Source organism: Macaca fascicularis, chromosome 3 (assembly GCF_037993035.2).
Source record: "Macaca fascicularis isolate 582-1 chromosome 3, T2T-MFA8v1.1".
Classification (NCBI taxonomy): domain Eukaryota; kingdom Metazoa; phylum Chordata; class Mammalia; order Primates; family Cercopithecidae; genus Macaca; species Macaca fascicularis.
In genome coordinates, this window is record NC_088377.1 from 113,790,429 (window position 1) to 113,814,290 (window position 23,862).

At 38.1% G+C, this 23,862-nt stretch overlaps 1 protein-coding gene across 6 annotated transcripts in view; it reads left to right on the forward strand.

Annotated features, from left to right (window-relative positions):
• CRPPA (CDP-L-ribitol pyrophosphorylase A) overlaps positions 1 to 23,862 on the forward strand; it is a 328,191-nt gene that overhangs the window by 6,929 nt on the left and 297,400 nt on the right. For all 6 annotated transcript variants that reach the window (XR_012432614.1, XR_012432615.1, XM_005550062.4 and 3 more), the window contains exon 2: positions 8,374 to 8,650. Coding sequence is in view for 4 of the 6 variants with exons in the window: in XM_005550062.4 (XP_005550119.3) it covers positions 8,374 to 8,650 (277 nt within the window). In the remaining 2 variants the exon portion in view is untranslated. The remainder of the gene's footprint in view (positions 1 to 8,373; positions 8,651 to 23,862) is intronic.

The window sequence follows — 23,862 nt, forward strand, 5'->3', positions numbered from 1 at the left end:
TTTTAACTGAACTGAAATATAATTATTGAACCTCAGGTTATAAACTAAAGGGAATCTTAGTTTTCACCTTTTACTAACAAGAAACTGAGATTAGGGGTACTAATCCCTTAGATAACTATTGCTTTGTGACCTGAGTTTCTATCAGGATATATTGCTCCAAGAAATCAGATGACAGTGGTGGTGTTGGCAGGGGCATAAACCCTCTGACAATTAAACCGTAACATTCACTCACAATTTATAAATTCATGTATCTAGATTTTGCTGTTTTAGAAAATGTATTCCCTGGATCTGTTGTAGGAGGCAAAAATTCCTGCCAGTAATCTAATTTCTGGTTTAAATATACAAGGAAAGCGTCATGGTGTGTGTGTGTGTGTGTGTGTGTGTGTGTGTATGTGTGTGTGTGTGTGTGTTGGGGTTGGGGGTGGTCAACCTGAAATAGCTGAAAAATAGACTAAGATGACAACTACAACGAAAGGGAGTAAGAAAGGCAAACTTCGGCCATGCTTATTCAGACTTGGTGATGAGTTGGGTAGGGGGTGGGAATTCCTGACAGTGGATTTGAACAAGGTCTGGCAGGGCTTTCCTCATAGTTCATGAGGTTTTCGAACTCTTAGATAGAGGACAATGCTTAAGGTAACTTTTTCGTTTAGATGGTTTCATGCTTTCAAAGTTTGTTATGACTTGGCCTCCCCTATAAATCTATAGGAAAATGTGCTGTTGCACTGATTAGAAAGTATTCTAGACCTTATGATAGTCGTGTGTATCATTGTGTGTTAATCTATCGGCACTGATTCATGTTTCAGAATCTTTTCAGTTTGGCTAGAGTGAATTAGTCTCCTTGAGTCAGACAACTCCAGGTAAATTTTGGGGAGAAAAATGTTTTGTAGATCTGTATGTGTTTATATTATGGAAACTAAATCTTCAGGTTGAGATTGGGTTTGTAAATCAATGAAAGTCTATGTTTCATTATTGTTTAAGATTCCATAGTGTGTGTTTCAGTATATTAGCTTAGTTTTTCAAAAAAACTTTTCTTCATTTATTCAATTTGTTTTCTTGTGTACTTTTGCATATTCTGTCCTAGATTTTGGAAAACCACAGCAAATTCTGTTGAACAAGATATACAAGTAAAGATATAAATGTTAGTCCAGATGAACAATGTTGATCACTTGAATTAGGCTGAGATAACAGGAATGGAGTAGAGAAGACAGAAATATTTAGGTGCTAGTGTTGATAGCTCTTAGTGATTAACTGTATTAGAGGTTCAGAATGAGAAAGGAATGCTTTTAGTTGCGTGGTTAGATGAATTTGACTTAAAATTTTGTCTCAAGGCTTCCTTAATAAAACGGTCAAGTCTGAGTCATGGGACTTGTGTTTTGTATAGATCAGATGATTAGAGGTCAGTTTCACATTTCCAAAAGACCCCATGGAACACCTTAAAAATAAGTGATAAGACTAAGGCAGGTAGGCTGAGGCCTGACAACTGGCAGCCTTCATGGGCCACAGTAGGAAGGCTTGACATTGCAAAGGTAATCCAAGAGCCAGCCCCATCATGCCAATTCAATATTTTGCTGCTAAAACGTCAGGGTCGGTATGGAGACATAGAGATCTATGAATTATGTCCACAGTACAATCCAGAGGCCAAGTTTCCGTGAAGGCTGCCATGGAAATGAGCAGCAGCTGCCACTGTCCCCTTGCAGCCAAACTCTGCAGACTGGATGAGAGGGCTTTCAGAGGTGTTAACAGGGACTGATCTTTCCCATCTGTTTCATAAAGCATTTGTTAAAATGTTCTGTTCCCAACTGATCTGTTAAAAACTGTCTGGGCCGAGTATTCCTGTAAGCAATATTTGTTATTCCAAGAGAAAATAACTTTTGAGTTATTATGTTTCTTCCTCAATGTCTGTAGGTGTAATAAAGCTTAAGGCTAGGTTCCTATTTGCCTATGGAATGTGCTAGAAAGTAAATATTCAGGAGAACTTGACAGAATTAGGCTGCTGAGGGTTTGGTGTGGACTTGTCCTCAGTTAAGAGGTAAACTAGATCTCTTTATTCAGCAAATATTTGATCGGTAGGCACTGTGTGAGGTACTTAAGGTCTTTTTCAGTCCCATGATTTTACATTATTAAATTTTAATACTGTAAAAGACTTTTAATTCTATAACTAGAAAAGAATGTGAATAAATCCTTAGAAATACAAACAGTACTTAAAAAGACTTGCAAGTACTAGGTGTATGCTTGGTTGCTGACCAAAATAGCTTTATAAGCCTGCTATCTCTGAAGAGTGTTCTAAAACAGTGTTTTCCAAACTTTTTTTGTGACCTGTTACAAGAATTACATTTTTGCCTCATGGCTCAGTGACAAACACATATTTACTTATACACTCACACACATTTGAAAGAAAATTCTTGAAAACAACCTATCTCTGTGCTATGCATTTTAATTTTTCTGTTCTATTTCCATTTCATTTACCCAACAATGTTGGTCTAAAACTTACTATAAACTGATTTTATGACACTCTAATGGGACCCGAAATCGGCAGTTTGAGAAATATTGGTTTAAAATGCCATTTTCTGTTTGGAGTCTCATACAATTGTTTGAAATAGTGTAAGGCCATAAGAGTCTGTTTGTAATTATTTACATCTACTTTGGCTGTTTTCTCTCTGATGGAACAGAGAATTTGAGTTTTAAGGCAATCTAGTAAAATTGGGAGTTAATTCATTGAATAGATATTTGAATGATTACTTTATGTCAAGTATTATCCTATCTTCCTCTTAATTCTTCATCATATTTTAACATTTTAAGTCAATGTAAATTTTCTTTAAAAAGCAGCAACCTGATTTCTTTAAAAGTTTAACCATTTTTTTCTGGTAGAATATACTATGAAAAGTAACAGGCGAATAGAGGACAAGTTGTAATCTTTCCTTTAAAAATACTACTGATTTAGTTGAATACGTACTTATAACTCCTATATTAAAAAGGGAACATGTCACACTAATAAACAGCTGAAGTATGTATGAAATGCTTTTAGTAGCTTTCTGTAAATCTAAGAGCAGTTTTTATGCCTAATTATTCAAGCATTCTCCTATTTATTTAACAGATACTTACTGACACGTGGTTGAGAAGTTAGGAATTCTGTCAGTCTTTGTTCATTACTGATTCACCAGTATCTAGTATAGTGCCTGGCAAATGTTTGATACTTAATTGATGTTTGTTGAATGACTAAATGAACACAAGAAAGAATGCCTACTTCTGCTTGAGTTACAAGAAATTTTAAGAAACTTGAACGCTTTTGATTATAAAAGCAGGAATGTTATGTGTTTCAACCTTAATATAAATGAAGTGCTGTAGACACAATGATCCAAAATGATTTTTTCTCTCCTGGATTTTCCACCTTCCTCTCAGAGACAGTGTTGATGCATTATTTACAGAGGCTAAAGTTATAGGCTCCAAAGTCAGACTGGAGGTCACAGCTTGGTCCCTTAGTCTCTGAGCTGTGTGATTATGGGCAGGTTACTGCCTGTGTCCTCATGTGTAAAGCTGAGATGATGATAATGTGCTTTATAGAGCTGATATGGATATTGAGATATTGCAGGCGAAATAGTCTACATATTGATTGCCTGGTACCTAGCAAACATTCCATATGTTTTAGGTGTTATTTCTACTATGTTACTGAAAGTTGAGTATGTGGTAAGTTCTGGGACATAGTTTTTGCTTTCTATGAGTTGGCAGCCTAGTGAGGAAGATAAAGTTATAAACAGAGTGCAGTATAGTCCTTAAGACTCTATGTGTATAAGCAGTCTGCAAACTGAGAAGCGGGGATGTTGTATGCAGAATGGCAGTCAGGGAAAGCTTCCTGGCGGGAGCCATCCCTGAACTGAGAACTGATGAGTAAGTAGGACTCGGGCAGGGCCGGCAGGGAGGTGGGGCAGTTAGGGAAGAGAGAGGGATGGGGACAGTGTTGAGAGGCCAGGTAAGCAGTACATGCAAATACCTGAGTGTGAGAGATTGCCTTCCCTTCAGGGAGCACTGGGTGTGACAGTAAGAGGGCAGGGAAGAGACCAAGTGATGTGCATGAAGTAGGCTGAGGTCAGGTCTTGAAGAGTCTTGCCCAAGAGCCAGCAGGGGATGACCTCAGATTTGTGCTTGAGAAAGATCATCTAGAAGTGGTGAGAATGGATTGTATTGGGATAAGAAGCGTAAGAGGGAACAACTAAGGGGCTAGTGCAATAAATTATGGTAGAGATGACCGTCTGGGTCACAGCTGTGGCAGTGGAGCCAGAACCTTGGGAAATCTCACGTTGAAGAGGGATTGAAGAACTGTCGCTCACCACTTGCTAGTAACTTTAATTTGAAACTGTGAGTGCAGTGTAAGTTCTGCAATTGCTAAATTTGCAATGAAAGGCCTAGGAAATGGACTACAAAACAAAGAACAACCCATGTTTAGTCTTATTCCAGAATCACTTCCATTGCCTGTATAGATTACTACAGATTGTTCTTTGGAGTTCTGAATTGAATTATTTTTGATTGTGATTAAAATCCTCCCAAGGTGTGTGAAACATGAAAGTAATCTCAGCTCTCGAGGGGCCTTAGGACCTAGAAATAGGAGCAGAGAGTCAAATACCTAGAAACAAAACAATCAACAAAATCACAGTGCATAGGGAATGCTGTTTTCATTCTTAGATTTATTTATATATTTGTAGCTAGTCGGGGTAATGAGAGCCTCCTTTGTTTTCATAATCCTTGAGACTATGCTGTGTTGTAAGATGTTATACTGCCCCTGGTAGATGAGACAGACTAGAGTCATTTTCAACAAATAATGTACTGAGCACCCACTAGGAGCTAGGTGTAAGGCAATGGACAAAGCAGACATTGTCTCTATGATGGAGCCTAATTCTAGAAGAGGAAATAAAATGAAATGATGTATTATTTTGAAAAATGGTAAAAATTTCTTACTGCTTCATTTTTTTTAGAATAAGATGGTAGTATAGAAAAAAGTAATGCCTTTGTATATTCTGATCTTTTTGTCTCTTGTATGAGAGATTGTGTAGAGGTATTGTAAAGATTACAAGCGTTAAAATATAAAAAATGTTTAAGACATAGTGCTTAATTTATATTGCCTATTATTATGTGATACTTGTCTTATTTTGCTACTTTTTCTTCCTGACTCATGTAGATGGTTACCTCTAGAATAGACTATCTCTAAAACGCCATATACCAGCTCCACCTGGTACCCAAGTGACCATCATTGCATTGCCCAGATTACAGCAGCCACCTCCTAACTGGTCTCTCTGCATCTTTTCTCTCTTTGCTGAATCCTTTCTCCTCCCTGCAGTCAGAGTAAACTTTATGCTCTTGTGATTCCTATTGCTGCTATAAAAATTACCACAAACTGAACGGCTTAAAACCACATTCTCTTAAAATTTTGGAAGTCTCAATTTAGTTTCACTGTGCTGTGTCAAGGGGTTGGCAAAACTGCATTCCTTCTGGAAGATTTGGGGTAGTATCCATTTCCTTGCCTTTCTCTAAATTCTAGAGGCTGGCCATGGATGGGGCTCACTCCTATAATCCCAGCACTTTGGGAGGTTGAGGTGGATGGATCACCTGAGGTCAGGAGTTAGAGACCAACCTGGCCAGTATGGTGAAACCTCATCTCGACTGAAAATACAAAACTTAGCCAGGTGTGGTGGCAGGTGCCTGTAATCCCAGTTACTTGGGAGGCTGAGGCAGGAGAATTCGTTGAACCTGCGAGTCAGAGGTTGCAGTGAGCCAAGATTGTGCCACTGCACTCCAGCCTGGGTGACAGAGACTCTGTTTCAAAAAACAAAATTCTAGAAGCCACTCATGCTGTTTGGGTTGGGGCCCTGCAATAGTCTAACATCTGTTTCTGTCATCACATCTTCTCCAGTGACTCTCCTGTGACCTCCTTTCCTTTATAAGGACTCTTGTGATTACATTAGATCCACCTAGATAATTCAGGACCATCTCCCTGTTTCAAAATCCTTTATCACCTCTGCTAAGTCCTGTTTGCCATTTAAGGTAACATAGTCACAGGTTTCATGAGTAAGGAAGTGCACATCTTTCTGGGTTCATTATTCTGTTTACCAAAAACTGCTATTAGAATGTAATGAGTGAGTATTGGTTTTTGGCCTGAGTGTACTCACCTGCTTAAAGCTTTTCTATGGCTGCCTATCCTCTTTTTAGGATTAAAGTTTTTAAAACCCCTAGGATTCTGCCCACCTCCTGCCTGGGTCTCCAGGCTCTGCATGGGGCCTTCTCCTTGTTCGGGGAACTACAGCTCCGCTTCCTCTCAGCCCATGAGGACCTTGCCGTGGCCTTTACTTGGACCAGCCCTCTCTCCCTCTCTCCTAGCCCCTTTGCCTGCTTACCTGCCACCCATCCCTTGTGTCTCAATGCAAACTCCCTTTCCTTGTAGAACGCCCCCAAAGCCTCCTCCAGACTGTTTAGCTACTCAGTCTACTTGTTGTCCTGAATGTGGACTTCTTCATTGTGATGATCATGGCTTGCAATTGTTGATTGGTGTTCTTGTTTCGTGTCTGTAAGTTCTGAGGGTTTATTTCTATTGTATCCTTGATAAGTTTTTTTTTTTTTTTTAAGACAGAGTCCTGCTCTGTTGCCCAAGCTAGAGTACAGTGGCACGATCTTGGCTCATTTCAACTTCCACCTCCTGGGTTCAAGTGATTCCCCTGTCTCAGCCTCTCGAGTAGCTGGGATCACAGTTGTGTGCCACCACACCCAGGTAATTTTTTGTTTTTTTGGTAGAGACGGGTTTCACCATGTTGGCCAGGCTGGTCTCAAACTCCTGATCTCAAGTGATCCACCTGCCTCAGCCTCCCAAAGTGCTGGGATTACAGGCATGAGCCACCGTGCCCAGCTGATGCTGATAATGTATTGGTGCTCAATAAAATTTATTAAAGAAATGGGCTTCAAATGAAAAGGCAGTGTCACCTCTAAAGTAGCTCTTGGTTTTGTTCATCAAGGTAGTCTTGTTTTAGCTACAGGCAGAATGGGGTTTTGGGTTGTGGAAAGGGTCTGTTCAATAACAAGAGGTAGGAGACGTTACTGAGTGAAGCAGCCAATGTTCACTTTCATTTCTCAGTAAAGGTCATCTTTCTGCAGTAATATTCAGGCCCTTCCATGTCTTTAAAAAGATTCTAAAGACTTAACTGTTTTAGCATGAAAGGTATAGGATCTCATAGGCTAAGAATTAAAAATTAATTCTTTATTCAGAATTGATATCATGGGTCAGAGATAGTTGTCTTGGTCTGGGCTTTTGGGCTGTGGTATGTTGAGTCTACAGTGACACTTGCCTCCATTTGCACTGGTGTTCCAGACAAGTCTACCAGACTCGAATGCAGCAGCAACTCAGTAATGTGGACTACTTGCAGTCTAGTATGTCAGTAGGTCCTTCTTTAAGAAAATGTTTTACAGGTTGGGCCCAGTGACTCACACCTGTAATCCCAACACTTTGGGAGGCCAAGGTGGGTGGGTCACCTGAGGTCAGGAGTTCAAGGCTAGCCTGGGCAACATTGTGAAACCCTGTCTCTACTAAAAAAAAATACAAACATTAGCTGGGCATGGTGGCAGGTGCCTGTAATCCCAGTTACTTGGGAGGTGGGGCACGAGCATCGTTTGAACCCAGGAGGCGGAGGTTGTAGTGAACTGAGATGGTGCCGCTGTACTCCAGCATGGGGCACAGAGTGAGACTCTGTCTTGAGCATGTTTTAGAAGAGAAACATGGCTTTATGTTTTACATATGACTCAATAGAACAATCATATTTTATGAATTGTAAGCTTTTCCATTTTACTTAAACCTTATTGCTACAATATTAATTATGATGGTCCCATTTAAGGTACATATTTAGCAAGGCTTGTGTTAGCTAAGTTTTCCAGCTTTGTTGGTATTCAAGTGGTTGGCTGCCATCTCGGTGGAATTCTTGAAAGAGACAGTCAACTTTTGGATCTCAAAAGTGCTTTGAATTGTTTCATTGAAGGGAAAAGTATTTGGAAAAATTTAAAAGCATATTCCTACTATAGGCTATTTTTCATACAATCTGATATTCTAATTATTCAAATTAAAAAATGACATCTGATAGTACTATATACTATATGCATATACTGTGTCATATAGGATATTCTACATAATATGAAACACTGTCTAGAGCTATAGTGTTAAACACTCACTGATTCTTTTTCATCAGCCTCTTTACTGGACCTAATAAAAATACATAAAACTGATTTATTCACTTGCAGCTTTTAATCTCCCTATGTAAATATACCAATATTAGTGATTCAATTTTCTGTTACTTTAGTTGTCTAAGAATTAACTTATGAATTATACACATACTTTCCTTTTAGAGTATGTTGGATAAAGGACATTGTTGTGGCAGTAACTGGAGAGAACATGGAAGTCATGAAAAGTATTATTCAGAAGTATCAGCATAAACGCATCTCACTGGTCGAAGCTGGAGTGACCCGCCACAGGTCAATTTTCAGTGGACTGAAAGCACTGGCAGAAGATCAGCTCAACTCTAAACTCTCTAAGCCAGAAGTAGTGATTATCCATGATGCAGTGAGACCATTGGTTGAGGAAGATGTCCTCCTTAAAGTTGTCACAGCTGCTAAGGAACATGGGGTAAGTCTTTTTACTTGAGACTAGATAGAAGGGACAAACACTGTAGTGTGGTTCATTTGCTGAATTTTGATTCAATTCTGTTTAAATGTCAAATTATTTAAAATGTGCATGATGACCTAAAGATGTTATGGTGATTGGTTGTAGGAACTTTATAGATTGAGACTGTTCTGGAACATATCTTTTGCTATAGTTATCTACCATAATGTGATATGAAGTATTTGGAGAAGAATGTATTAAAGTTATTACAGTTATAGATATGAATGAAACTTTAATGAAAATTAAAAGACAGTTATATTAAAAATACCTGAGAAATCTCTCAGAAGTATAGGATATGTATAATGTGGTCCATTGTACTCAATTTTGTGTTAAAGTTTCAGAAGTGGTTTGTTTTCTAGTATATACTATATAAGATTTTCATAGCCCTTAGAGTAAATCATCTTGAGATGACAATTGTTTCCATTTGTTTCACCAAAATAAACACAGGATAGCAAAAGACCTATTGTAACCTTTGGAGCATGTTTATTTTTTCCCTTCTATTACCAAGTAAAATTACGTAAATATGATAATAGATACTAAACTTGTTTGCAGTCTGAATTGGAGACTTAGTGAAATTTATTGCCAAACCGTGGTATTGTATAGTAGAAATAGGCTATGAAGTTGGACAGACCTAGGCCCAAATCTGTCTTTTTATTTACTAGTGATATCGTGTTTTTAACTTTCTGAGTCCATTTTCCCGACCTGTGAAAATATAGAAACTAATACTTGTAAGATTATTTTAGGATTTGAAATTATGTTAACTATTAGAATACTAAGTGCTTTAAAGGGTATTAATACTAAGTGCTTAAAGGGTATTATTTTAAGATGAATTATAACATCTATGTAATAGTTTCCTTTAAGATTATAGACCAACAGGAGGCAAGCCTTCCTAGTTATCTGGGTGCCCAGAAGGTTTTTTTTTTTTTTTCTCCTCTTTAAAACCTATTTAGGAAACACAGTCTGTAACTTCAATAACACATGTGTATTTGAATTGCCATAGGAAATTTTCCCTAACTTCATCTCTTCCTTCTGCAACATGAATTTCACTTTAAATTTAAAACTGTATAAGAATTTCATAGACCAAATGAAATATTTTGATTTGCCTTTAAACAAAAGGATAAATGGTATTTAAGGTAGTGAAACTTGTGTTCCAGGAACCATTAATGACCACAAAACTTTCCCCTGGCTCTTGTGCCTTCCCCCTTGACTCCTTCCTCTTCTCCAGACAGCTCAATTATGGTAGAGGCAAGGTAATCAGTTGCAAGGGTGGTGAGAAGGCATAAAGAAGCAAAGCATTTTCAACTTAAGAATTTGAGTAAATTTTGCGCGTTTGGAAAAGTTCTTAGGGATGACAATACAATTTGGTAGACCAATATTCATTCCAATGCATATTATACAATTTTTTTTTTTTTTTTTTTTTTTGCCTGGGTTACCTTCTGGAAAATTCACTTAAACTCACTATAATAATTGCACACATTTGTGATTTTTTTTTGTTGTTGTTGAGTAATAAGCAGAAAGTTTTTCTGAGATATTGTCCATAAAGTGATTCTTCTGGTAGTATGTCTTAAAAGACAAAAGAAGCCTTTTATCTTGTTCCAATTAATATTCTAAGGATATCATTGTCTTACATGTGATTTAATAGAACATATTAAAATACATAGAAGTTACTTTTTGCAGATTTGAGGGAGTATCTATTAGATTGTTTCTTGGAATATAATTTGTAAGGTTTACTCACATAATGCATCTTAAATGAAACAAATTATATTTCAATGAAATCTGTAATTTTCTGATTAGATTAAGAAGCTGGTTCAGAACAAAACGTTACAACTTGTTTAAGTAAACCTCATATACGGTTTCTTTTAGAAATATTGCCTTGTTTTTGTTGGTGTTAAAACATAAAGGGTAAAATCATGAGTTTTATATACATCCATGTTTAATAATTTTTTCAAGTTTATTAATGAGAGAACCAGACAGATGTTACAACTGGTTTGAAGTTGAATCCGGAAAAACACTTATACAAAGTAAAAAGGTATGTTGAAGTGAATTAAAATAGAAAACTGACTTTTTCATGGGAGAGTCAATTGAAACTCCAGTAGACATAATTTATTTGCATGTTTATAGGTAAGAATTGTTTTGCATTGCTATTGGTTATCTACAACTTTGAAAGTTGTAAAAGAGCCCAAGGCTAGATTCAGCTAATCTGGAAGAGTCTGCTATTAGTCATGTGGTTGTCCATTGCAGACATCCTGTAACCTCTTCGGTTTATTTTAAATTTTCTTAAAACAATTAGGATAGTGTCCCAGTATTCTCAGTTAACTACAGGCACTATGTCCTGCCAGTTCTCTCACACTGTACTGACTTACAATCATAACAACATAAACACAGTCACACTGTGTTCAGACTGTTTTCCACGCCTCCTTTTAACTCATTGCCTTTTGTTATCTTAGTTTTCTACAGACTCCTTAACTGATGATTTTTCTTCACAGGTTTTAATTTTCAGGTTCTACCTAAAGGTCCCTTTCAGACACATTTTCTGAACAAGCTACACTGTGATTATCTTTAGGGAGGGGTGGGTTATGTATGCTAACAATAACTCTGTTTTAACTTATGTTCCATTTTGCTTAATTAAAGAAACTTAAACTGGTAAAGAGACAGCCTCAAGAGACTCAGATGTCCGCGATTAAGACTGGCAATTAAGGTTGTAGAGCTCAAAAGTGTCACAAGGACCCAGTTTTACTTTTTGCCTATATTACATTGTCAGGCCCTACCGGGAGGCAAGATGGCTTCCATAGGTCGGGACCAAATTCCATCAGGATTATATCTGTCTTACATTAATGATGATAGTTTTTCTGGGTATAAAATTCTAAGTCTACAATTCTTTCCCCCACCCTCACTATTTTGAAATTAGGTTATGTCACTGACTCCTGGCTTTTATGCTGCTTTTGGGAAGTCTAACCAACCTAATTGTATTCCTTTGAAAGTAATTTGCCTTTTCTCTCTGAATGCTTTTGAGATAATTTATTTTTCCTATGTGTTTAGTCTCTCTGATGTGTCTGTATAGACTTTTTCCCTTGCTTTGGATCTATTGTCCTTTATGAAAGTTAATTCATATTTTTACTCTAGAAAAATCTGAATAATTATCTAATTTGCATATTGATTCTGTCTCATTTCTGGTCCTGACAACTCTTTTCCCCTCACCTTATGTATACTGTACGTATGATACACTCTTATCCAGTCTTCTTGTGTCCTAAGTTCTCTTTCATATTGCTGTTTTTGTATGCTGCATTCTAGGTAACTTGTTTCCAATTTCTCATTTTTTTTTTTAGCTCTGTCTAATATCCTGTTTAAGGACTTTTAAAACCAACATTTTGAAATTATTTGGAGTCCCATTTTTGTAACTTATAATGTATGATTAATCTCCTTTCTGTTTTTTATCTTCTTTTGCCTTTTAAGCTCTGAACATAATACTTTATACACTATAGCCAATAGTACTTCTTGGTAGCTTAATTCACTAACTCTTCATTTCTGTTTACTTTTGTTCATAATTTGTTTCCTCCTTTGTTTTATAATTTGGATTGTAAGCCCATGTTTGGCAAGAGTTTATCATCAGGAGTTCTGTGAACATGGGATAAGGGTGTGTTTCTGAGGCATGGATTTTTATTCCTTCTGCCAGGGATCCCAAGGGCTTTACTAACTTGGAACAACTTTACATTAATTCTTGGCTTGAAGTTTTATAGATTCTGTGGTAATGTTAAATGAAACTCTAAACTCACATGAAGCCAAGTTTTATTGTTATAACTTCTCAGGGAAAACTGTCCCTGCCCTTTGAGATCCCAAGCAAAGATAATTTTGCTTGCTGTTTTCCTTCACTTGTCTCTCCTCCCTTGCCCCAACTACCTAAATGAGGGACTTTCCCTTTTATGGGTCTTAGTGTGGAAATTACAGTTATAACCAAGTAGCACACCCTCAAGGTCTTAGTCCTCATTCTTCTCATCTGTTAAAACTAAAGCCTCTTTTTAACTGAAAGCATCTTTGCCATCTTATTTCTCTGATTTCTAGCTATCAGGTTGTTTTACTCTTAGGTGATTGGTTGAGTCCAGACATACTCTTAAAAGGCTGTTTGTAAAATTCTCTCCTATACTATTTATTTTTTTTAGTGAAAGAGGTGTTTCAAGATACCTGGTCTATCATATTACCAAAATTAGAGGTCCATAATCTTTTCTAAATCAGAATGACTTGTATATTTCTGCATAATTAAGTCAGATAAAGAGGTGGCAATGAAGACTTTGTTATAAGGGAAATGTTGGAAAGGGTAAAATAAATTGGAATGTGGGGAAATCAAAGGTAAGTGAGAATAATTTTAAGAAGGACCAACAGGTTAAATATTACATTGACTCTAAGAACACTAACGATAGGATAACTCAAATGAGACCATATCAGCAAAGGAACCTCCTAAGTATTGCTCCTGGTGGGAGAAGGCATTTTCTAAGTTACTTGTACATCCTTCTTACCTCAGCTTTGTACTCCAGCACCTCTAGTCATTTTATGCTCTTGTTGGTGATCGACTTCTTACACATTTCTCACCTTCCATACCCCTAATCTATGTTATAAATCGTGGCAGTCTGGCTACTTTTTCCTCTGACCATTCTTTCCAAAGTCACTTGTGACTACCTCATTCCCATGTTAAATGTGCATTTCAGTCTGTTGAATAATAAAGAATTTGCCCTTTATTCCAGGTTCCTGGGAGGAAGACTCTAAATCTTTGGGATTCTTGAAGTAACAGGAGAGTCTGTTGTTTATGAGTTCCTTGGATTATACCTGAGCTGATGCTAATGAGAAGACATGATTTAGGAAGTGGGCTGGTCACTAGAAAGATGAAATAATGTGATTAGAGGCTTTGAACCAGTTCAGCCTCTGGGGACAGGAAGGGAGTTGAAGATTGAGTTCAACCAGGTGGCCAGTGATTGAATTAGTCATGCCTCTAGCATGAAACCTCAAACTCTGGACCCTGGTCCAGGAGAGTACCTGGTTATTGAACACAGGGCTGTGCTGGAAGGGTGGTGTACAGGGAGACAAGGCATAAAAGGTTTAGGATTCCCACAGACCTCACCCTGTGTGTCTTCATTTGGCAGTTGTATCCTTTGTAATTAAAACTGCAATTACAAATATATAACTTTTATAAATGTCACACATGTGTCAGGCATGGGTCAGAAATGTGTTGAGCATGAGTCCACGTCTTCCATCACACATATTGGACATGTGCTATGTCACACGTGTTGGTCACATGTCACAAATGTGTAATGTGTCACGAGTTGGTTTTCTCACATGTCAGTCATGTGTCAATCATGATGTGATCGTGTGATCCTGTCGGTCACATGCCAATCATGTCAATCACGTGTCACAAACATCAGTCACGTGTCAATCGTGTCGACATGTCAGTCACGTCAATCACGTCAGTCATGTGTTGGGTGTCATACATGTTGGTCATGTGTCAGGCATTGGTCACGTGTCATACATGTTGATCACATGACGATCACGAGTTGATCACGTGTCAGTAACCAGTTTGTCACATGCCAATCCTGTCCATCGGGTCAGTCACGTGACACAAACATGTTGGTCACATGCCAATTGTCAATTATGTGTCAGTCACATGTTGGTTAAGTGTCAATCATGCTCCATGTCATGTCGATTCACATGTCACACAGGTGTTCATGTGACAGTCACGTGTTGATTGTGTGAATCTCATGGCACGTGTTGGAGATGTATCATGTTCTAATCATGTCAGTGACATGTCACAAATATGTCAGTCACGTCAATCATGTGCAATCATGTGGCAATCATGGGTCACGTGTCAGCCATGCTCCAGTCAAGTGTCACACACGTGTTGATCACATGATCACGTGTGCCATCTATTGGACACGTGCAATCACATGTCAATTACATCAGTCACATGTTGGACACATGCCAATAACATCAATCACGTGTCATGTATTCATTGCTTTCCAATTGTGTCATTTGTGAGTCAATCATGTGTCAAACACATCAGTCATGTGTTGATTGTCAATCACGTCAGCCATGTCACTCACATTACGTGTTGGCCACAACACTCCCATTATACACGTGTTGATCACATAGTGATCATGTGTCAACCATGTGTCAATCATGTCAGTCACATGTTTGTCACATGTCGATCAGGTGTCAGCATCACATGTTGATCACGTGATGATCACGTATCAGTCGTACAATCATGTCAATTGCTTGTCAGTCACTTGTGACAAGCATGTCAGTTATATGTCATGTGTCAAGTGTCATGTTGGTCACATGTCAATTTCCGGTAACGCATTGGCCATGTATCATGATCACGTGTTGGGATCATGTGTTGATTCCATCTCGTGTTGGGCGTGTGCTAATCTTGTAAGTCATTTCTTACATGTCACAAATGTGTTGGTCACATGCCAATCATTTCAGTCATGTCAGTTGTGTCACAAATATCAATCATGTGTCACTCTCATGTCATGTCAGTCACATGTCAAGTATCAATGCTCTGGTCACGTGGTCATGTCACATGTTGATCACATGTCTATTATGTTGATCTCGTGTCAGTAGCATGTTGACCACATGCCAGTCCTGTCAATTGCATCAGTCTTGTGTCACATGTCAATGGTGTGAATCACATGTGATGTCACGTGTCAATCAGACATCGGTTACATGTTACATATCACAATCACATGATCACGTCAGTCACATTTTGGTCATGTGCCAATAGTGAATTGCCTGTCACCTGTAGCAAACGTGTTGGTCTCATGTCAATCGTGTCAATCACGTGTCAGTCATGTGTTGGTCACATGTCAGTCATGTCCTTGTCATGGGTCAGTCACGTGTCACATGTGCTGCTCACTTGATCACGTGTCAGTTATGACTCAATCACGTATCAGTCATGTGTTGGACGCATTTCAATCGTATAAATTGTGACAGTCATGTCAAATATGTTGGTCACATGTCAGTCTTGTCAGGTCAATCATGTGTCAGTCTTGTCAGTCACGTGTCACACATGTTGGTCACATGTCAGTCATTGATTAAGCATCGGTCACGTTTCACCCATGTGTTGATCACATGCCACTGGTGTCAATCGTGTCACTTCACCAAACTGTTGGTCATGTTTCAGTCATGTTTCAATCACATGTCAGTTGTGTTGGTGACATGTCAATCATGCTATTGCATCATGTTGGTCACGTCTGTGTCAATCACGTGATTGGGTGATCATATGTCGATCACGTGTGAGTCATGTTTGACACGTGCCAATCACATGTGATGGTCACGTGCCAATCGTGTCAGTCGCGTGTCAATCATATGTCAATGAAGCACTGGTCTTGCCTCAGACACGTGTCAAACACGATCATGTGTTGATTGTGCCAATCATGTGAATCACCTGTCACATGTTGGTCGTGTCAACAATGTCAGTCATGTGTCATACTTGATCACGTGATCACTTGTAGATAGTCTTGATCACTCAAGTGTCGTGTTGGTCATGTGTGGATCATGTGTCAGTTGCGTCATTCACGTGTCACAATGCGTCGTGCCAATCACGTGTCATATCAGTAGTGTGTCATTTGGTCACGTGTCAATCATGCCCTGGTCACAGTCACGTGTCATACGTGTTGATTACATGATCGTGTCAATCACATGTCAGTCACGTTTTGGTCAGGTGGTAGTTTCAGTCACGTGTCACATGTCAAACGTGTCAGTCATGTGTGAATTACCTGCCAGTTGTATTGGTCACGTGTCAGGCACACTTTAATCAAGCTTTGGTCATATGTCACATGTTGATAATTTGTGATCAATGTGATCATGTGTTGATAGTTTGTGTATTACATATCAGTCTCATGTTAAGCACATGCCAATTATGTGCCAATCACATCAGTGATGTTAGTCATGTGCCAATCATGTCAATTGCATCAGTCACGTGTCTCAAACGTGTTGGCCATATGTTGATCATGTATCACGTGTCAGTTATGTTAGTCACTTGTTTCACTGTTGGTCATGTCTTACAGTAACATGTCAGGTACATGTAAGGTATTTTTACACACTTGTCACGTGTTACACACGTGTCATGTGTCAGACACTTCACCTGTCACATGTGTCTCACTTGTCAGTCACATTGGTCACGTGTTAGTCACATTTTGATTGTCAGTCATGTTGATTGTGTTCATGTCACATGTTCACGTGTTGTCAGTCATGTCTGTTACGTGTCAGCCACGAGTCACATGTCACGTGTCTGTCGTGTCACATGTGCCATTCATGTCACTGTCACATGTGTTATGTGTTGGTCATGTCACACGTGTCTTTCACGTGTTAGTTACATGTCATGTGTCATGCTTGTCTCCATGTCTCCTGTTGGTCCTATTTCGTGCACATGTCAGTTACATGTTTTTATCACATGTCAGTTGTGTCACACATCCATCACATTTTGATAACGTGTCAGTCATGTGTTGGTTATGTGTTGGTAATGTGTCTGACATGTTTCTGACATGTCAGTTACGTGTCTACGTATTTCACACATGTCTTCCACATCACGTGTTTTTTACATGTGTCCCATGTGTTGCACATTTCTTATAGCACTCGTTTTGCATGTGTTCCAGTTCAGTAATGTGTCACATGTGTCACCAGTGTCACACATGTCTTTTGTGTCATGTCATTTAATTACACATCACATTTGTCTTTTTTCATGTGTCATACACGTTTTTGTCACATCACACATGCTTTTAATCTCATCTCATGTCTTCTGTTACGTTTGTCACATATAGCATGTATTCCCTCACATGTGCCACATGTCTTCAGTTACAGGCATGTTACACATGTCTTCCTTCATACGTATGTCACATGTTTTGTCACGTGTGTGTCATACATATGTATTCCATCATACATCACAGTTTTCTGTATGCACTCATTGACTGGTGGGTATCTGGGCTGGTTCCATATTTTTGCAGTTGTAAGTTGTGCTGCTACGTATGTGCATGTGCAAGTATCGTTTTCATATAATGACTTCTTTTTCTCAGACTAGATACCCAGTAGTGGGATAGCTGGATCGAATGTTAGTTTGACTTTAAGTTTTTTAAGGAATCTCCTCACCACACCGTTTTCCGTAGTGGTTATGCTACTTTACTTTCTCATTGGCAGTGTAGAAGCATTCTGTTTTTACCACATCCACACCAACATCTGTTTTTTTTGAGGTTTTGGGTTTGGTCATTCTTACAGGAGTAAGGTGTTATCACATTGTGGTTTTGATTTTCATTTCCCTGATCAGTTGGTAGATTTTTGAACTCTGCGTTTGGAAATGTGATATTAAGTAGGATTCACCATGGGTAACAATGACTTGTACTTGTCTATTGTGATCAATATACTTCTGGTCAGAGTTTATTCATGTGTGAGGGTAAGATAATGGTTTTTCCTGGTTTCTGCATGGGAATCACACAATGTTTTTTTCCTGGCTTATTGGATACCGTAGCATTGTCTCCTAGAGAAACTTTGATACTGGTTTAAATCCTAGATCTAAAGAAGTTTTACTTGTGAGAAAGCAGTGAGTTCTGATTCGTGAAGAAATCCAGGTTTATTTCGACAAAGGGTAAATTGCCTGGAGCAAGGACTGACTTATTCTCTGGAGTGCTAAGGGAATGAGGTGAAACTTGATCTATTTTTGATGCTAAAGAACTACTATGTGAAAAAGCTTTGCTTTGCTTTAATGATTTCAAATTGCCCACTTCTGTGTTTATGCTCTATGAATTACCTTCAAAGGAAGTTGGGGAAAGGGTAGGTCAAAGACAGATGAGTGTATCTATGGTTTAACATGAAATAATGTTTAACATGCTAGTATATTCCCAATCATGTCATAATTAGGGTAAATGGTACTATTGAAATCTTAGGAATTTATAGGTAGCATGTAAAACAAAGGCCTCTCTATTCTTTTTTGCTGCATATCCACTTTTAGTGGTGTATTACAGTAATATGAATAGAGATTTTTCTAAGATACCTGTATTTCTATATTGGGCAAATTGTATCAGTTCAATTTGTTTGTCAGAAGGAGATTGGAAGTATTTTATGATTAAAAATGTTAAATATTCAATCTTATAATTCCCAACGATTAGCTTTGGAGATGCCGTTCTGCAAACACTGATTAAACCTTTCAATTAAGACAACTTGCCTAACTAAAATCAAAATTACATGGTTGGAGGATTTCTGTTGTACATTGTTGTAATTAGCTAGAATGTAGTTGCCTGAGGAGAAATGCATGTTAGTGCCTGCTGTATGGATGCATCATAGTATTATACAATAAAGCATACAGTAGACGTGGGGTTTATTATTCCACATTTTATGATTTGTATCAATGATTTCCATGCAGTGACATGTGGAAATATGGTGATAGATTAGCTTGAGAGACAAGTAATCACTGAGGTTGGTGCTGAACTGTTAAGCTTCCATTCAGGGCCTATTACTAATACTTGAGGAGACATTTGTACTTGATAACTCGGGAATGATGCCTCCTACAACAAGCTTCCCAGGTAGCTGTGCCTTGCAGGCCACTAACCAGCTTGTTTATACTTGTCATAATTTTGATACTTTCAATTTCAGAAAACATCACAAAATTGAGGATTCATTGCATGTTCGTTTGTGAACAGAGGTCTCTTACATGAAGACAGCTGTGGAATATATGCCTTTTAACATTAGCATTTTCTGTATCTGTTTATAGCAGATGGCAAGGCAAGTGATGGAGTCAGCCAAGAAGTTATTTTCACTTGTGATCTGTTTTCGTGGGCCTTTAGTTTAAGATGTCTGAAACTTTTTGTCACCTTGTGCTTTGATCTCTCTTCTTCTTGTATCACTTTCCCATCTGATATTCTGGCTTTCACAGACAAGAACCTAGTAATTTGTGGAATTTACCAATCCTGCCATAATTTTATCTGAAATATGGATGGTTTCTGCTCTTGAAGCTAGTTTTTGGTAATCAAGATGGGAACCCATGAATACACATGTTGAATTTTAAAAAACTACTGAACTTTGGACACCTCTGTGTCTACTACTGGTATAATTAGATCATCACCAGTCACGTTGAAACTATCTGCTCCCAAGTCTTATCTAATCCCCCCAATGAATAAACATTACCCAAACTTTGTTTTTCTCGTTTTCTTGCTTTTCTCTTTAGTTGTGTAACATCTTTTTCCAAAGAATGTTTTGGCGATGTTTATATGATTTTTAAACAGGCTTGGCATATATTTTGACAGCATAGTTACTTTGCACAGTGTATTTGGGGAAATGTATTCATATAAGTCTATGCAGCTATAGTTTGTTCATAATCACTACTGTATATGCCATAATTCATTTTACAGATGATGGGCATTTGTTTTCTCATGTTTTTGCTGATGTAAACATTACTAGTATGGACATTATTATATATCTTGTGCCCATGTGCAGGATTTCTGTACAGTTCTGACATATGTTGGTTATCAGTTTTACTAGATGATGCCAAATTATTTTCCAAACTTGTCTTGAATTATACTCATCAGTAATGTATAACAAGTTCAAGTTGCCCTAGTCCTCACCACTACTTGATATAAGACTTTCCTCCAATCTATTTACTGGAAAATGCTTTCTCTTTGTGGTTTAAATTTAGCGTTTTGTTAATAGGTTGGGCATCTTGTTATATTTATGGGCTTTAAATATTGTTGATATGCCCGTGTAAGAATTTACCCTATTTTTATTTTTAAGCTTTTGACTTGTAGGCGTTACATATTCTGGACGCTAATACTTTGGCCAGTGTATGCTGTATTTTATAACTATTTTCTTCCATCTGGAATAATTAAAGTCATAAGATGTTATAAATAAGCATTTTTTATCTTAATATACTTAAAATCACTAATGTCTTCATTAATGGTTTTTATTTTTGCCTGGTTTAAGAATTTTTTTCTTCCACTGAAGTCATGAAGATATTCACCATTAAAAAAAAATGTGTTATAGTTTTGAATTTTACATTGCCGTCTCTTTCTGGAGTTTACAGATGGAGTAAGGATTGATTTCACTTTTGTCTTTTGCTACAAAGGTAACTCTTTGCCTAGCACCATTTGTTGAATAATTATCCCCTTCTCCACTGACCTGCACTGCCACTTCTGTCATATATTGAATTTCTATGTAAGCATGGGTCTGTTGGGACTCTCTTCCATGCTGTCGGCCTGTTTTTGTACCCTGTCTTAGTCACTATTGAGACAGCTCTCTAATAACTTTTCATACTGCTAGATCAAGTCCCTTTCCCTATTGTTCTTAAGTATGCTTCTTAAACCACTTCTGTTGTTTAATTTTCTTATATTAATATTGCTGTGTATATATGCATTCTAAACTATTAGGTAATTTTTAATGTTTCCTAAGAAGTAGTTTGTTCAATCACTTATCTATCCAGCAAGTATTTGAGAACCACTTCAGGAAGTCAGAGGCTCCCACCTTGATCTGGAACTCAGGACTCTCCACCCCCAATATTTTGCATTACTGTATCTTATAGTTGTTGCTTTGCTAATCTGTCGTGTTCATGAGACTTTAAGATCCTTGACAAGAGCAATTCTATCTTATTTGTTGAAATCCTTAAAACAGGATTCTTTCTTTATACATAGTACAAAAAAAGTGGTCAAGAAATGTTTAAAAGAAGTACAAGAATACTTTTTAGAGAAAAGATGGAGTAATTAAGAGATTCTTACTTGGAGTATCCAGGTGGAAAGAGAATATTGTGAGCCTGTCTGCTTTTCACTGTTTTTTGGGTAGGGGAGGAGGCTGGGTATATGAGAGGGTGTTCAAGTTTTTATTTAAACTACATAATTCTTTAAAAGTTATAAAAATGAGTGAATATAGTATTGAGAAACTATTAGGAAGTTTTCATACTAGGAACTGAGATTAAAATATCAAAAACAATTTTTTTTTTTTTTTTTTTTGAGACGGAGTCTCGCTCTGTCACCCAGGCTGGAGTGCAGTGGCGCGATCTCGGCTCACTGCAAGCTCCGCCTCCCGGGTTCACGCCATTCTCCTGCCTCAGCCTCCCGAGTAGCTGGGACTACAGGCGCCCGCCACCACGCCCGGCTAATTTTTTGTATTTTTAGTAGAGACGGGGTTTCACTGTGGTCTCGATCTCCTGACCTTGTGATCCGCCCGCCTCGGCCTCCCAAAGTGCTGGGATTACAGGCGTGAGCCACCGCGCCCGGCCTAAAAACAATTTATTAATGGCTTATGTTCATCAAGTGACTGAAATGAGGGAAATGAGTTCATAGTGTATTTGTAGCACTTTAGCATCTAATAACTGGTCTCTGGAAGGACTGCATCTACCCTCTCCCTCTCACCGAAACTGAACCCTTTCAGAGCAAGGATTGCATTTTGCGCATTACTCATTATGCGGAGCATAGTGCTTAGAATATAGTTGTCAAGCTCTTTCAGATAATGTAAATCTATCATATGAACTAGATAACTGTGTGAAAGTAGGGCAAAAATATGAAGAATCTAAGGCTACTGTTTGCCCATGCGCTCTACTGAGATGGATGTTTTCTGCATGGGTGATGATATATTGTGGATTTTTCTGGATGATTTCACAATATTCTGCCATTTTGTCAGGCTGACATTTCTATTTTGGTTTTGGAAACCGCCACCACATAACTATTACTCTGTAGGGGTATGACTATTGAGACAACTTAGTGTGAATTGTTGGATTGGAAGTTTTGACATGTGGAGGCTTTCCTCATAAAATATTATAGTACTACAGCTGGAGGGGCCTGAAATAAAATACCTGGTCAAAATTTTTCATTTCATAGAAAAGAATATTAATTAAGCAGAGATGAACTTGTTCCAAATAACACAGCTATTAAGTGGCATGAATGAGACTTGCATTATTGTTCATACACTACAAATACAGGGTGCTTCTATCAAGCAAGATAGGTGTCTTAGTGAGGGAATGGAATTTGGTTTGACCTCATCTTGAAACTTCTTCAGATGCTGCTGCTGTGTAAAATATCGTGAAGACATATGTGTATTACCAAGTGACACTTTGACTTCTTTGTGTGACCTGATCAGTATCTCTAAGACCTACAACACTGATTCACTGTTTACTGAGTGCATGCTATGTATGAGGCACTTTTCTAGGTGCTGGAGAGACAGCAGCCATGGAGTACACATTCTAGGGCACTGCCGTCCAGTAAAACATTCTGCAATGATGGAAATAGTCTAACTCCACTATCTAGTACTTAAGCTACTAGTCACATGTGGCTATTGAGTACTTAAAATGCTCCTAGTGGAAATGAGGAACTGAATTTTTTAACATTATTTACGTTGAATTAAATAGAAGGAACTTGACTAGTTATTTGAGATGGAAAGCTCTTGGAAGATTTTGAACAGAAGAGAGACATGATATAACTCGTCATGAACAGGTTTGTTCTATTGCTTTGTGAAGAATAGGCTGTGGAAGGACAAGAGTGAAGGAGATACCAATTGGGAGGCTCTTGGAGTAATCTCAGAGGGAGGATGGGTGGCTTAGACACGGATAGTGGAGACAGTGAGAAGTGGCAGATCTGGAATACTTTTAAGCTGACAGGGACTGGATTACTGATGGACTGAATTATGAGAGTCGGGGAGAAATCAAGGACAGCATTCAAGATTTTGGGCAAGAATAACTAGAAGAATAGAGTTAATGTTTGCATAGATGACCGTCTGTAGGAGCAGGTTTGGAGGCTGTGGAGTGGGTAAAACTAAAACTTTGAGTTCAATTTGTTGCAGTTGAGGTATGCATTTTGAACTAAGTGGAAATGTTAAACAGACATTTGGAAGTGCAAATCCAGAATTCAAAAGAACTCTGGGCTGGATTACAGGTTTGGAAGTTTTCATGTAGATGGTGTTTAAAGTCATGGGCCTTCATGTGGTCATTAATAGAATGAGTGTAGATAGTGTTACATAAAATTTATAGGAGGCCATTGACTTGCACTAGGCTCCTGGACTAAGCCTAACAGACCAAACCAATAGAGAGTTTAACTACAATAGTTGAGCATTAGTTAATTGCAGGAGGACCTGCAACCAATTAAGCTGTAACCTATTAAGTCATCTTTACACAGCACTTCCATTTCCTGTAAATGCTGTCAGATTATGTTATTGGAGTTCTCCAA